The sequence below is a fragment of the Trachemys scripta genome, chromosome 4 (assembly GCF_013100865.1).
Source record: "Trachemys scripta elegans isolate TJP31775 chromosome 4, CAS_Tse_1.0, whole genome shotgun sequence".
NCBI lineage: Eukaryota > Metazoa > Chordata > Testudines > Emydidae > Trachemys > Trachemys scripta.
Window position 1 is genome coordinate 30,490,052 of NC_048301.1, and position 15,167 is coordinate 30,505,218.

Consider the following 15,167-nt stretch of genomic DNA (forward strand, 5'->3'; position numbering starts at 1 on the left):
TTTTTTTAAAAAAGTCTAATTTAAACTAATGCTGTGATGTAGACATTAAGTACGTGTCTATATACTCTGCAGCTTGCCATTGATATTTCTCTGCCAGTAAAACATTAATGTGTAAATAGCATTATCTGAGCATGTTTGTTTCTGTACAGTAGATGATGAATTACTCTTATACATACTTACAGTACAGAAATGTGTGGCTGGTCCCACACTGGACTTGACCTCCTGTTTTCATTAATCAAATGATAAAGTCATAGTTTGTTTTAATGTGGCCTGCTTTTATTTAAAACAAAAATCTGCCTAGGATACAGAAATAAGATACTACTATTATTATAAAGTCCATTAAAACAATGCTTATGCCCTTCCTCCCAAGCAAGGGACTCAGCACAGTGGTGAAAAGGATAATTTTGTCATTGGGTATAACTATATCTGTATCACAGTGGGTCCTGCTCAATAATGTTAGGAGTATGAGTTAGTAGATCTGTTACTTACTGAACTTTTTCTGGTACGTGTGTGGAAAATTAGTTTTTCCTGCCCTTGGAAGCCTGGGGCAGTTCCAAAAGACTTTTGGTCTCTGTGATAGTGGTGGTGATAAATTCAACCTGGTCATTCTAAGATAGAGAATGTTCTGCCCAAGCAAAGTGTCGTCAAGTCTTAGGTACCATTGTTACAGAGGTTAGAGCAGGGGTGGGCAAACTCTTTGGCCTGAGGGCCACATCGGGGTTCCGAAACTGTATGGAGGGCCAGGTAGGGAAGGCTGCGCGCCCCCCTCCTCCCCCCGCCAAACAGCCTGGCTCCCATCCCCATCTGCCCCCTCCCACTTCCTGGCCCCTGACTGCCCCCCTCAGAGCTCCTGACCCATCCAACCCCCTCCTGCTCCTTGTCCCCTGACTGATCCCTCCCAGGACCCCCCACCCCTAACTGCCCCATGGCACCCCAGCCCCTATTCAATGCCCCCTGACAGGCCCCCAGGACTCCCACGCCTATCCAACCTCTCCGTCCCCTGACCGCCACCCTACCCAACCACCCCCTGCTCCCTGTCCCCTGCCTGCCCCCCAGAATCCCCTGCCCCTTCTCCACCCCCTGCCCCCTTACCGTGCCGCTCAGAGCAGCAGGACTGGCAGCCGCCCTGCCCGTCCAGAGCCGGCCAAGCCGCCACGCTGCCCGGCAGGAGCTCGCAGCCCTGCTGCCCAGAGCACTGGTGGCACGGCGAGCTGAGGCTGCGGGAGAGGGTGGATAGTGGGGGAGGGGCCAGGCGCTAGCATCCCCGGCCGGGAGCTCAATGGCCGGGCAGGATGGTCCCACAGGCCGGATGTGGCCCACAGGTCATAGTTTTCACACCGCTGGGTTAGAGCAAACTTAGCAGCTGTTACAAGCCCAGTTTAAATACTGTGAAAGAGAGAAAATAATATAGGCTCCAGTTGTGTACTGATAAAAACTGGGAAGGAAAATCAGTAAAGTAAACCTCTAATTCCACAATGCTTAGCCAAGAGGTGGTATGGGCCTGAGGGGTAGGGGCAGTCCATCAGATTTGGTGTTGTATAGTATCTTGCTTCCCTTCATCAATCAGATAAACAGTTAAATTCTTATACTGTACATCTTTTTAATTGATGTGCAGAAAATCTATTGGTGTAATCTATTGGTAGTATTCTAACGTCTGAAGATTGTAGATTCAAATCCCACATGGTAAAATGAGCTCATTAATGATTCTGAGGCCACTTCCTACAGTATATATCACTTCCTTAATGCTCAATGAGAAGTGTTCTCTTTGGAATGGGATATTAAACCAAGGTCCTGCCTATCGTTGAAAGTTAAAGATCCCGTAACTCCTTTTCCAAAGGAGCAGAATATTCTCCAGTTTCCTGGGTAGCATTCTGTCTTTCAGCAAAATATGTCCCATATTCAGGCTGCTTCTGAGCCAATAATAGTTACCATATTTGAATATATAATCATTGGGCTACTGGTGTTTAACTCGGCTCACAGTGAGATCTTGAGCATGAAGGGAAATAGATAAGAAACCATATTAGATGAAGTTGTGGTCTCCAGCTTCATTTCTGAAAATAACCACAACCCTTCAGAGAAGTTAAAGTAAATTAAAATTACCATAGGCTCTTGCCACACTGGTGGAACATTCACTTTTGTGACTTACGAGTGTTTCAAACACCTGAAACTAAAAGCAAGAGGGCTATATGGGACATGTATTTCCAACCACAGCTCCCAGTTGAGAAAGAGAGAGAGTTGATGAAGCAATATCCATTTGCAGTTAGCCATTCTGGACCTTTTATGCAGCAATTGTAATAATGACAAACCTTTTTCTAGAGAGAGGGCATTTCCATTTACTTTTCACTTACATTGCCATCTTGAACTCGTGTATTCACAGCCTTCTAAGTGAAACCACTTGTGGGTTATGCATGATCATGGCTAACAAATTAAAACATATATGCTATGCTTGTCATTAGTATAATTAGGTACCCACTGGTCACTTATTTCCCACTGATAGGTATAGTTGAAAGAAAAGTCTCACATGGCAAAATGCCTGTGTGTTTTTTCTTACTTAGATGAAATTTATACAAGTTACAATGGCTCCAGAAGGAATTTATTGGAATATTTGGTGGCATCTAATAGAAACCGTATTTGTTAATAGAATTGACATTTAGCAATAAAATCATTTGATCAAAGTGTGTGGTGCTCCCTAGCTGTCTCTTTGCATACCAAAAAAAAAAAAAGACCAAACTGTTCAAAGCATACATGGGAGTAGTCTCTATACTGGATCATGAAAATGTTCAGCATAATTTCCTGTGACTAAGATAACCAACCATAAGTCTGTTTTCGTATAACTCCCATCTTTTCTCTTTGTTGTCTTTCCCACCCCATTGCTTGTCTCCGTGTTCTGTTTGACCTCATCTTGTAGCTCCAAAGGGAGGGGATTGTGTCTTCACTATCTTCTGTAAAGAAATGCACATTTGAGATGTGTGTAAATAATAAGGCAGCTAGAATATGGGACAGGAGGCTGTGCAGCTGTTTGTCTCTCTGAAAAGAGATTATCAGCATATGAGTAAAAGAGACATTTAAATAAGAGGCCATTTATTACTGTCATAAAGTACTTTTAATGTTAACCGACTGTTATAGGTTTGTTTTTATTTCTCTCCACTTAGTTTGCTAGAAGCTGTCAGCAATTTCCACTCTCCTATATGTGTGGCGGACACAGTTGTATATGAAATCAGTCTTCCATTTGATACATAAACAACCTGAGAAACCAATAGTTCCATGGAAAAAGTAATTTTTGGTATAGTGCATAAATATCACGTCAATATGTAAAACATGGAATTTACACTGAGTAATGTAAAATTGTGTGTGACAATATTGGACAATAAAAGGACTATGTGAACAAAGGAAGTTGGATAAAAAGAAACATCTTGTAACTGACTTGACTAATGCTAATAAACTCTGTGGAGCTTAGTGGCTCATATGAATGTGAGGAGAGCATTCACACTCTTGAAAAGAAGCATTTTGTTTATCTTCAGTGTCCCAGCCTTAAAAACACCAACTCTTACGATACTTTTCTCCACCTCCATGCTTTATGTATAAGAAAAACTAGTTAAAATACGATACACCTAATGCTGCTGCTCTTGCTCCCATTGAAGTCAATGGCGTTGGCCTCAGGATGTGATGTGGCAGTAATTTTAAAATAATGGTGTTGCATTTTAATTTCTGCTACTCTCATGTTGTGTGTTTTCAGGGTTGACTTCTGCGTTGGAGCCTTGTTTGTGTTTCACTTAAGTTGAAATATTAGAAGCTATGGCGAAAGAATGCCTAAAGAACTGCTGCAAAGGGTGTTTCTACGTGGAGAAGGAAAAGAATGACTGTGAGTTTCACACCATAATAATAAACATGCAGGTTAATAGTTTTGATATTGAAGCTTCATTAATAACACTTCCCGGGGATAAAATGTTAAATCATCCACTTCTTTTGGATTAACTTGAATTATTTTACAGCATCCAAACTATAGCCTCGATTTGAAAGTTAGCATATGCTGATTAACATTTATTAATCGGAGACGAAAATGACAATTGTACAAAGACTGCTGCTTGTTGTATTTGGCCCTGGAATACCAGCAAAAACAAAAACCATTGTTACACCAAGGGTCATGTAAAGGTCTTATCACTCTCAAATAACAAAGGCTAGAATTCAGCTCTCTACTTTCTGGAAGCTTGTAATCACAGCTTTCAATTGGTATAGTGTATTAATCACTTTTCTTACTGGATCATGATACGCTGTATGGTGAAGTCTTGTAAGAACTGAAGTGAAAGCAAGGTGCTCATTACAATAAAGTCTGGGTGGCCACACATTTTGGGACAGAACAAATGCTTCCAGAACCAGTAAACTTTCCAGTGCTGCTCCTATATGCAATGACACTAAGGAAACCCTCTGAATCCTTGATCCTGTTAAACCCAAAAGATCCCTTCAGACTGAATGCACTTTATTTTTTTTTAACAGTTTCCATGGAGAAGGAATCTGAAGCTGCAGCTGAAAACAGGCAAAGCATTGTGGAGAAACCTCCATTGTCTTCTGTGTCAGTTAAGCGTCAAGTTGGCTGTTCTGAGGATTATCTCCTTGCGAAACTGCCATCGGATGGCAGGGAGGTCCCATTTGTGCTCCCTCAGCTTAAACTAGCTTACATACAACCCAAGAATCTTGGCAGTTTGTCGCACGTTGGGGAAATTCAAGGTAAACTAAAAATCACAGTGGCGCCAAAAAAAACCCAGCAGAAAAATGACACCATTTCATTAGATATTTTAATTAGGTCTGTGCCCAAGCGATGTAAATCAAACCAGTCTCCAGATGCTGGTTTGGATTCCAATGGTTCCTAACCAAAATTTGAAGGTAGGTCCAGGAATTTTGGTTTTAGACAGTCTCTCTGTTTCTAATGTTTAAACTAATTTTATCCTGGCATTATAGCAAAATGAGGGTTTGGTGTTTTATTTAGGCTTTTTTTTTTTTTTTTTTTAAACATTCTTAGTAAAAATCCATGCATCTAGAAATTAGTTAATAATATATAGGTCCCAGAAACTGCTGTTCAGCCATTGTTACATCTTGGAGAAACCAAAGATGCTGAATGCCCCTTCTGTAAATATTCATGGCAGATTCTGAGATTAAGAATTTCTCCAGAAGCCCAGCTCCTGCCTTTTCCTCAGTCACTGCTCTCTTGCCCTCCACAAGAGCTGCTTTGAGGAACACTTTCACAGTATGGACTCACTCATTCTGCAAGATGAGAAATGTTCAACGTTGACATCCATCAATAAAGCCCCCAAGTCTCAAGTTTCACTCAGAGTAGAGAAGGACACCTGGAGGAAAACAAGTTACCTGCAAAAAAGCAATGTGAAAAGGCAGTTTTGTAAGGTCTGGAGACCAGAAAAGGCCTTAGATATCCACACCAGCCAAACTTCCCATGTAAGGAATGGGGTGCTGAGACCCACCGGCAGCAGTAGTGACTCAGTGGCTTTCTCTCCAAGGACAATGACCAGTGTAGGCCAGCATTTATGAGTTAGCACACAGCTCTCCAAAGCAAGCATATGTATTTTAATGATGCAAGCGCACAGAGAGAACCTTAAAATGTCCTGTATACCCACTAAATGTGCCAGGAATCACCCATCTTCCATGTGAAGAGTTCAGTAGGCAAATGGCCTTCCAACCTTTCAGCAGAATTGGAAGAAAGCGCACATCCATTTGTTGGATCAGGAAGTCTGTTTAAATTCAGCTTTTTATACCAAAAACACATTACTTGTCTCCTAGTTGTTGGAGAACCCAGTCTGAACGAGTATATGTAAACCACATGTGGGGGAAGTACCTCTCTGGTACTGTACAGTCTTGGCAACTTGCCTTAATCACAGCCTTCCCCATCCTGTACCTGGAGGAGCTGTGATAACCCTCCCCCATGAAGTAGAACAGTAGTGTGCAAACTGTGGGGCATGAAGGAACATTCGGGGGGCAAGCGGCGGCACCAGGCAGCTCGGGCTAGCCCTGTGTGGCGGGGCCTGCACCAGCCCCCACCAGGGACAGGGAGGGAGTGCTATCTCCACCCTGACTCACCTCAGCGGGCCACCCAGCCTGTGGGTCAGGGTGTTGCACCGATTTCTGCTCCTGTCATCCTCTGTGCCCAGTGCTGACTCCGCCCCCAGAGACCGTCACCTGCACCTTCTTCCACCCTGGAAAACCGAGGGGGAAGGAGCAGGTATTGGTCCTGCCCTAGGAGTACAGGCTGGCTGCTGAGGAAGTCTTGACTATGCGGTAATGGAGGGGTGGCATGGACAGATTCCGTTAACGATAAGGGAAAGTTTGCTCGCCACCGGAGAAGAACACAATCCTATATAAACCATTCATAAATGTAATGCAGTGGTCCCCAAAGATAATGCATGGGGTTGTCATATCTTTCACAGTTGCACTGTCAAAACATTTTGTATTTTGAAAATGGCTAGTTGCTATGACGTTTTGCCAACAGAGAATACCAGTGCTTTTCGACTAGCTGCACTTTTGAGGGCCACTCTGGGCATAAGCAGGAAGCTACTGGGGGGTGGGTGTGTGTGTGTGTGCGCGCGCGCGCAGGAAAACACCTCAATTATTCAGTTGTAATAATACGTGGTCCACTACAAAACAATACTTTTACTCAGCTTTGATTGCTTCGCTTTGTATGTTCAACAAACAAATTTCTTATTTTGTAAGAATCATGCTTTTGCAAAAGTGTAGACCTTTAGACTTTTTTTTACTATACATTATGCTACTATCAGGTGACTTTTGTTCATTGGTATCTGGGATCATTGTTTTCTGGAGAGCTCAGAGATGTGCTATGAAAAGTGTCTCTTCACAAATATGCCTCATAAGTAAGCATTTAATATAAATAAATATATGGAGATATACCTATCTCATAGAATTGGAAGGGACCTTGAAAGGTCATTGAGTCCAGTCCTTCACTAGCAGGACCAAGTACTGATTTTGCCCCAGATCCCTAAATGGCCCCCTCAAGGATTGAACTCACAACCCTGGGTTTAGCAGGCCAATGCTCAAACCACTGATCTATTCCTCCCTACTTAAGTATAATTCTTATAGCAGATAATCATTTCAGAAAGACACAGCTTTTTATGTTCATTCATAGCAGTGAAAATGTATATTTTTATATTTGTGAAGGACAAATAGCTTTTAAGAGTTGTGAACGCTATTTGTGTTAAAGGCAAACTGTACTTTTTTTAGGAAGATTTATTGAATTTAGAGAAATGTGCTGCAATTCCTTCTTCACTACAATGTAACACTAACTAAAGCACTAATATGTTAAAGAGAACCATTAGAGTACCTGGTTTTCAGCCCAAACAGTCCAAACTCTGCTTTTAATGCAACACCATTTTCTGTATGTGTGACTGTGTATTTTCCTTTCTTTAAACAGGACATGCTCTCAGAATTGCTGCTTGCATCTTTACTGAAAGTGATTATGCTCTGGCAAATTTTCTTTGCAAGGCTTGCAACAGTTTGTCTCGTGGTCTTGCATGAGAAGCTAAGCTAGCGAAAGGAAATATCAGTTTTTGACCCCATATGTTAATATTAATATTCATTTAAATGGCTGAATGCTCTGAACTAATTTAACTTTCTGGTGTTAGTGCTTCCATCACACTTGAATTCCTGAATGATCATTTTTTTTTGTTATATAGGATTCTTTTAGTTATTCTCTATTTTTATTCATTCTGACACCATCTAGAGGAATGGATGGGGGGCTTCAGATAAATAAAATGAAATTATGTCAATCTGTGTTGTTGTTCTGTTTACCAAGACCTTAATATTTTGCATGAACTCATTAGAAGAAGAGGAAAGAAAAGTAGGGCAGCTATGGTCTAATGGACTGAGCATGCAGGTGGGAAACGGGGATTCTATGGTCCTATTCCTGACTCAGCCAATGAGTGAGTGATCTTGGGCAAGTCATTTTACTTCTCTGTACTGATAGGTATCCTATTGAAATTAAGCAAAGAGTATACACAGCCACAGGCTATATTCTCTTCTTCCTAGACCCTCCTGAAGGTTCTGGGGCTACTATAGCAAAGTGAGATGCCCCACTGGGATAGAGCCAATGTGGAAGCACAGGTTCTCTGCACACATGGCCCAGTTTCCTGTGAATATTTGTATTGCTCTCTGTCTTTGGAACTATCTATGTATAAATCAGGTTAGGTTTATATTAAGGAACTCCAAGGGGTGTGTGTGCATGACTTCTCAATGTACAGTTTCATTTTTGGGCCAGTAATTCCTAAGAGTGCTGAAATCTGACATAACCTGTTGAAAGGCATGTTGCCTGCTTCATGAACCGTGGCAATACGTTCATTAACTGCTAAGACTCTTACACGTGGCTTATGTTGTGCTTCACAGGATCTGCCAGAGCCTTTGTTGGTGACAGGAAAGCAGAACTTTCCAATATATACCAGCAGGGGCCCCACGGTGACGTGGTGTATAATCCATTCTATAGGCAGCAGAATATTTCACCGGATCTGACTAGGCGCTTCCCAGAAAAATCGGATGTGAGATTATATGGATCAGGTAAGAACTCATCCTGTTCTCTTTCCTTTCTGACCAGAAGGTTTAAATGCAGAAGAGAGCACCCATTGGGAATATGGAAGGTATGTCTGAATACAGCAATTCCCAAACTCTGGTCTGTTGGCCACAGAACTAGCTGGTCATGCGATACGGGCGGCTCCTCCTTGTTCCCAACAACTCTGCTTGCTTCTTGCCTCTTCATAGCCTAAAAGACCCCATATACAATCTTTGGTACACACTAAGAAAATATTTGACACTTGATCTTAGTATTAATAAACCTGAGAGCAAGTACTATTGTTCACTAGACACTTAAGTGAAAGAGTTGAGACTATTTATTATTGGAGCAACTTCTGCTGGTGAAAGAGACAAGCTTTCGAGCTTACACAGAGCTGAAGAAGAGCTCTATGTAAGCCTGAAAACTTCTCCCTTTCACTAACAGACGTTGCCTCAATAAAAGATGCCAAACAGTGATGAGTACTGTCATTAACCATTTCCAGCTAACCAGGAGACTCTGCCCTTCTTCTCAAATGAGGACCTTGCTATTGTGATATCACACTTTGTCACCTCCCCGTTAAACTATTGCAACTCGATCTACCTGAAGTTTATGTATAGATGAAACATGAGAACTGCACTATTAATGACCTTATATCCATTTTTCCTTTGCAAGGTTTCTGTCACCTCTTTCAAAATCTAGCTGGTACTCTCCTAAGCCTGCTGTGCTGCAGCATGTAGAAGTGCCACTATGTTGCATGCTTGGGAACTTAAAACTAGAACTGGTTTAAAAAATGTAGAGGAGAGAATTTATTTTTGAATTTTTTTTTTCATTTCATAGGGTTCAAAATAAGCAGTTTTGAAAATGGGTTAATCAAAATTTTTGTTTTTTATAAAATGAAATTTCACAAAATTTTAAATTGTGGTTACCAATTTTTTGTGAATATTTTTTGTTTTGGAAAAAGCCACTCTTTTTTGTCAGTTTGTTCATCTGAAAAATGTCAACCAGCTGTACTAGAAACATACTGTAAATATGCCATCTTCAAAACCTCCAACTGATTTGTAATCCTTTTCTTTAGCTAGAAGAGTAAACAATTTGACAAGTTTCCCAATAGTCTGAGAGTTCCTCTGTTTTGCATATGGATTATATTTCAGTAAATATATTTTCACCTTGTATTAAATCAAGTTATGGGCTTGCCTCCGCTCATTTGCTTCCATTACATCAAAACTATGTTTCAAGGGCATGCATGTTTCTGTAACCCAGTATTTCTGTATAAGATTTTGTAAACAGACCAGAAGTCCTGTCTCTCTCTCTTGCAAACAAAGAGAGATAATTTGGAAGTGATCCCAGACCCACAGATCTTCACTAAAATGTATCTAAATACTGTTACTGCTTTCCCCTCCTTCCTCCAAGCCAAGTCAGAACTATTTTTTCCTTTTTGCCTCTTTCTCCCTCTCAGGAAGAGCATTACTCTGTCATGACCGCTCATACTAAGCAAAATTGATTATTTCCTTTGGGAGGTAGTGAGGAGGCAACTGAAAACGACAACATCCACATTTTCATTGTGTCCTCCTTTTGAACTGTGAATAATGGTAATATCTTGAAATACTGGAGAATACAGACCAGGCAGTAAGGAAACCAGTGTAGCAAGTGGCCTTCTAGAAGGTTTAAAATTGGAGATTAGTCAACATGGTGGAGTTAGAGGTATTTTCAGGCCTCTTGAACAGTGACGTTGGGATGGAGTTGAAAAGCTTCTGAAAAACAGTGACAGTAACTCACCCATGTTAAGGTGTATTTTCTGTTATCAATGTTGGGGTATTTGGCTGGTGCACAGCCACTCTGCACTGCTTCTGGGCAAAAAAAGATGCCAACAGTGATGAGTACTGTCTTCAACCATCTCCAGCTAGCCAGCTCTCAAATGAGGACCTTGCTATTGTGATATAATACACTTTTGTCACCTCCCAGTTAAACTGTTGCAACTCGATCTACCTGAAGTTAAATGTAGATGCAACATGAAAACTGCATTATGCAGCAGTCTGTTCATTTAGCAAGAAAGGTTAATGATAAATTACCTCACTGGTTCTCTGTGCCACTATGGCCTCCAGACTGACTTTATAGTCCTAATTCTAATTTACAAAACTCACTAGGAACTGGACTGTTGAGACTAGTTTCCCATCTGTGACCCAGCAACACAACTATGACCTACAGAGAGACTGCAGCAGGCACAGCCAAGGATAACAAAGAGTCTGGTGGCACCTTAAAGACTAACAGATTTATTTGGGCATAAGCTTTCGTGAGTAAAAACCTCACTTCTTCGGATGCATGGACTCTATGCATCCGAAGAAGTGAGGTTTTTACTCACGAAAGCTTATGCCCAAATAAATCTGTTAGTCTTTAAGGTGCCACCAGACTCTTTGTTGTTTTTGTAGATACAGACTAACACGGCTACCCCCTGATACTAGCCAAGGATAAGACTCCTTGGTGCAGAAGACAAAGCACTCTTGGTGATGAGACCCTTGTTGTGGAAAACCTTAACTAAGGAGGTCAGCTTGAACCCCAAGTCTGACCAGCTCTAAAGATCAGACCCATCTCTTTGCTAAGACATTCCATAAGCAATGCTACTTCCTGCCATTGAGGAGAGAGAAGCGCATGAAGAAATAAGGAGGCAGCAGAGGATGTCAGTTTGGTATTTGGCACATAGGTATTTCTAAGGCATCTATCATTTCCCTTTTTCTGGTTATATATGTAGTTCTGTATATTGCAGTTTGATCTTATAAAATTGTGTGTAATGCAGCAGTGTCAACTTTGCTGCTGAAACCTTAACTCTTGCACTTCCTTATTGCTTACAGTGTGAACTGTGCACCCTTGTGCACGTAGCCTGACTGGATTTGCTGAGCACCTAATGGCTTCTTGAACTTAATAGTAAAATAAAAGCTGCAAAAACGTTTGGAAATTCTCATTTCCTTATGTCTCTTTCTTCGTGATTTATTCTTAAGTTATAACTAGCTTTTCATTTGAAAAATGATGACCAGCTCTTTCTCATCCAGCAATGGGTTTTTTCCCCTCCCCAAAACAAAATTCATAAATCACTGACTCTTTCAATCAAAACTCCATTTTCAGTACCCCTTTTTGGTAAAAATGCTGATCTTTAAAAATGAAAGGGAGCTGGGTCTTAACCTTTCAAAATGGAAACAGTGTTGCAATTTTTCATGATTGGTCCCACCCCCTAGGCACTTTTAATGAACTATCTTTTAAGGGTTATTTTAACTTGTTCAGCAAAAGCCACAGACAAGTTTTTTCCCGCTCCAGGTATGAACTGTCACTAACCTAGACTTTGTTTTGTAGCAAAGTGTATTGTATGCTGTAATTAATATCCCTACGAAAGTTATTTTTCATGCCCTTTGCGGTTACAATGTGTAACCCTGTAGTTAATATATTAAAAAATGCAGTGATTTGGGTCTGGCTCTGGGGTACATGTGTGTGTGCTCTACCATGCAGAACATCCACATGCACCTAAATGGTTATGAATGTTTTCAAACTTATAATTGTTTGGCTTGAGACTGGATGAAATAAGCAAGTTTAGGGATGGACAAACATTAACTTGGCTTTGAATCTGGCATTTACGAAGAACTACTTTCTCTTCTTTTCTTTTCCTACCACTAAAAATGTTAGTTGTTCCTGCTGTTCAAAGTAAATATGTTTGTCCCTTTCTGTTTCAGTTTGTGATTTAAGGAGTAGCACACTTCCTGGATCACCTGGTTTAAGCCATTCGCTGTTTGATCTCACTAATCCACCCCATCGTGTCATCCAGGTGAGTTTTTAATAATTTAGGCTACACCCAGAACTCATTTTCTTTTGTACGTGTGCCTGATACCATCACATTTCAAGAGTAAACATTTAAGGGCCATTCTGATGTGCAGTGGAAGAGCTTGAAGAAAAAGTTCAAAATCGTAAATAATTTCACTAGGTTCTTTCCTAATCCCTCCCTTCTCCCCCACAGTATAGTTGGGACATTTGAGTCAGTTGGTTATCAGAAAAGTATAAGCAACTGTGGTTCCCTGTTTTGCACTTCCCTTGCAAAATATAAAACTGGACAGTGGGGTGATGTAAGGGGTTAGTTTTCCATTGGTGCAACAGGAAATAAAGATCTTACTAACTCCCATTTATGCAAATGGGACAGAACCTTCATGCATCAGTAGGGCAAAAAAATCAATGGTAACTGTGAATGCATTTTATGTTAAATCCCACCACCAAGGAATTCTGCACTACCAGTTTCAAGGGTTAGTAAGGAATGAGAGAACTTCAATTTACATCTTCCCAATTATCAGTGTGTCCCATCTTTTATGATCTGAACTTGCTGGGCTCTTTGTCACACTCACTGCTCTGATTAAAGAGGCATTTTCTTTGCAGAGATATGATTCAGTCTCCAGTGTACCCAGTAGTACCTCCTCGAAGAAGGATTCGCAAGGCAGTAACAGGAGCCTGGGTAATAATTGTTTGTTTTTGAAGCCAGCAATGGAATAATTTCCTTCACACAGTGATATCTAAAATATTACACTGTATTTCTGCAGACAGTGATTTTATGGATTGGTATTGAGGAGCAAAACAATTGGTGGGTAGTTTGTAACTTGACGTGTAAGATGCCTACTTTACTCAGTCCTCCATCTGCAGCTTTCCTATTGAAAAAGATTGATCATGGGATTTTTAAGAGCACCTTAACGACCCAAGATATGGAGACGCTGTAATTGCAGCTTGTATGATTAAAGCTAGCTAGATCGGTGAAGCTGTGGCAGCGCAAGCTTCAGCTTGGGCTAGCCCCGTGAGTAATTACCCAGAGGTCCAGGCGTGCTTATACAGCCCCCGTTGAAGCATGTGTTGCCACAGCTTCACTGCTCCAGGATCTGAGTTAGCTAGATTAAAGCTAACTCAGGTATGTCAGCTCAAACTGTAGTTGCACCCTGTGATATACACTATAGAGATACCCATAGGAGCACAAGTTTCAGTGCTCAGGAAAATCCCACCCTGAGTTGACTAATATCCTAATTAACTGGCTAGTTAACTCTGTGGGGGGGAGGGGGAAAGTGGAGGTATGGTAATAGCTCTGGTCCTTTCTCCTCCTTTTCTAATGGAGAAACTTGCAATCCAATACCACTGTTATTATTGAGACAGATAGTGGAATACTGCATACAGTTCTGGTGTAAACATTTTGAAAAGGGATGGTGAAAACCTGGAGAGGGTGCAGAAAAGAGCCACAGAAATGATTTGAGGACTGAAAAAAATGCCTTTTTATAGTGAGAGCCCAATTTGTTTAGTTTATGTAAAAGATTGAGAAGTGATTTAATTAGTGTATAAGTAAGGCTGTAATTTTGTCATGGAGGTTGTGGAAATCACTGAATCCGTGATTTCCAGAGACCTCTGTGATTGCAGTCCTTGGGTGGTGGGACTGGAGCTGTCAACTGGGGGGCCCCCCACGTGCAGCTCCCTGGCCACTGTGAAAAGTGGGGGACCCCAGAGCCCCAACAACGATGGGTTCTGGAGCCTTCTACCTCCCCATTTTGTCACAGATATTTTTAATAAGTCAGCAGCAGGTCATGGACTTCCATGAATTTGTCTTTATTATCTGTGACCTGTCCATGACTTTTTCATTAAAAATATTTGAGACAAAAATCTTAGCCTTATGTATACGTTCATTGATGGGGAGAAAATACCAGCTAGTAAATGTCTCTTTAGTCTAGCAGAAAAAGGCATAACAAGAACCAATGGCTGGAAGCAGAAGCCAGACAAATTCAAGTTAGAAATAAGGCACAGATTTAACAGTGAAGGTGGTTAACCACTGGAACAGACTCCCAGGATAAGTGGTGGAGTCTCCATCTCTTGATGGTTTCAAATCAATACTGGATGCATTTCTGGAGGATATGTTTTAATCAGCTATACATTATTAGGCTAAATACAGAGCAAATGGGTGACATTTAATGCCCTGGAATATACAGGGGATCAAACTGCATCTCTATTGGTCCCTCCTGGCCTTAAAATCTGAGCTGAGATATTTCAAACTCAGTTTGAGAGAGCTTTAAAATATGCGGGTCACAAAAGTGAACAGCATCCCAGCTTTTCAGAATGGGCTCTAAGATATTGCAAGGCTTTTAAAAAGACTTGTTGGCTTTTTCCCCAGATACCATTACGTTATCAGGTGATGAACGAGACTTTGGAAGAATGAATGTGAAACTCTGTTATGTTCCTTCTGCAGAACAGATCTGGATCACAATCTTGCATGTAAGAGAATATTGCTGGGCTTATATAACTGACTCAAATGGAGACTTTATTGTACACCTCTACCCTGATATAACGCTGTCCTTGGGAGCCAAAAAATCTTACTGCCTTATAGGTGAAACCACGTTGTATTGAACTTGCTTTGATCTGCTGGAGTGCACAGCCCCACCCCCCCGGAGCGCTGCTTTACCGCGTTATATCCGAAATCCTGTTATATCGGGCCGCGTTATATCTGGGTAGAGGTGTACTTAGTAATCTGTGGTATCAGTTCTCCCAGCTAGATTGGACTCTTTGCTTCTGTAAAACAATCTCAAAACTGAAGTATCAAAATATACCCTCC

General features: G+C 41.2%; 1 protein-coding gene across 1 annotated transcript in view; it reads left to right on the top strand.

Annotated features, from left to right (window-relative positions):
- TC2N (tandem C2 domains, nuclear) overlaps window positions 1-15,167 on the top strand; it is a 47,159-nt gene that overhangs the window by 18,433 nt on the left and 13,559 nt on the right. The window contains exons 2-7 of the mRNA XM_034770274.1: window positions 3,737-3,862; window positions 4,495-4,725; window positions 8,401-8,568; window positions 12,277-12,368; window positions 12,968-13,043; window positions 14,730-14,830. Of these exons, the coding sequence (XP_034626165.1) occupies window positions 3,796-3,862; window positions 4,495-4,725; window positions 8,401-8,568; window positions 12,277-12,368; window positions 12,968-13,043; window positions 14,730-14,830 (735 nt within the window). The 5' untranslated portion in view covers window positions 3,737-3,795. The remainder of the gene's footprint in view (window positions 1-3,736; window positions 3,863-4,494; window positions 4,726-8,400; window positions 8,569-12,276; window positions 12,369-12,967; window positions 13,044-14,729; window positions 14,831-15,167) is intronic.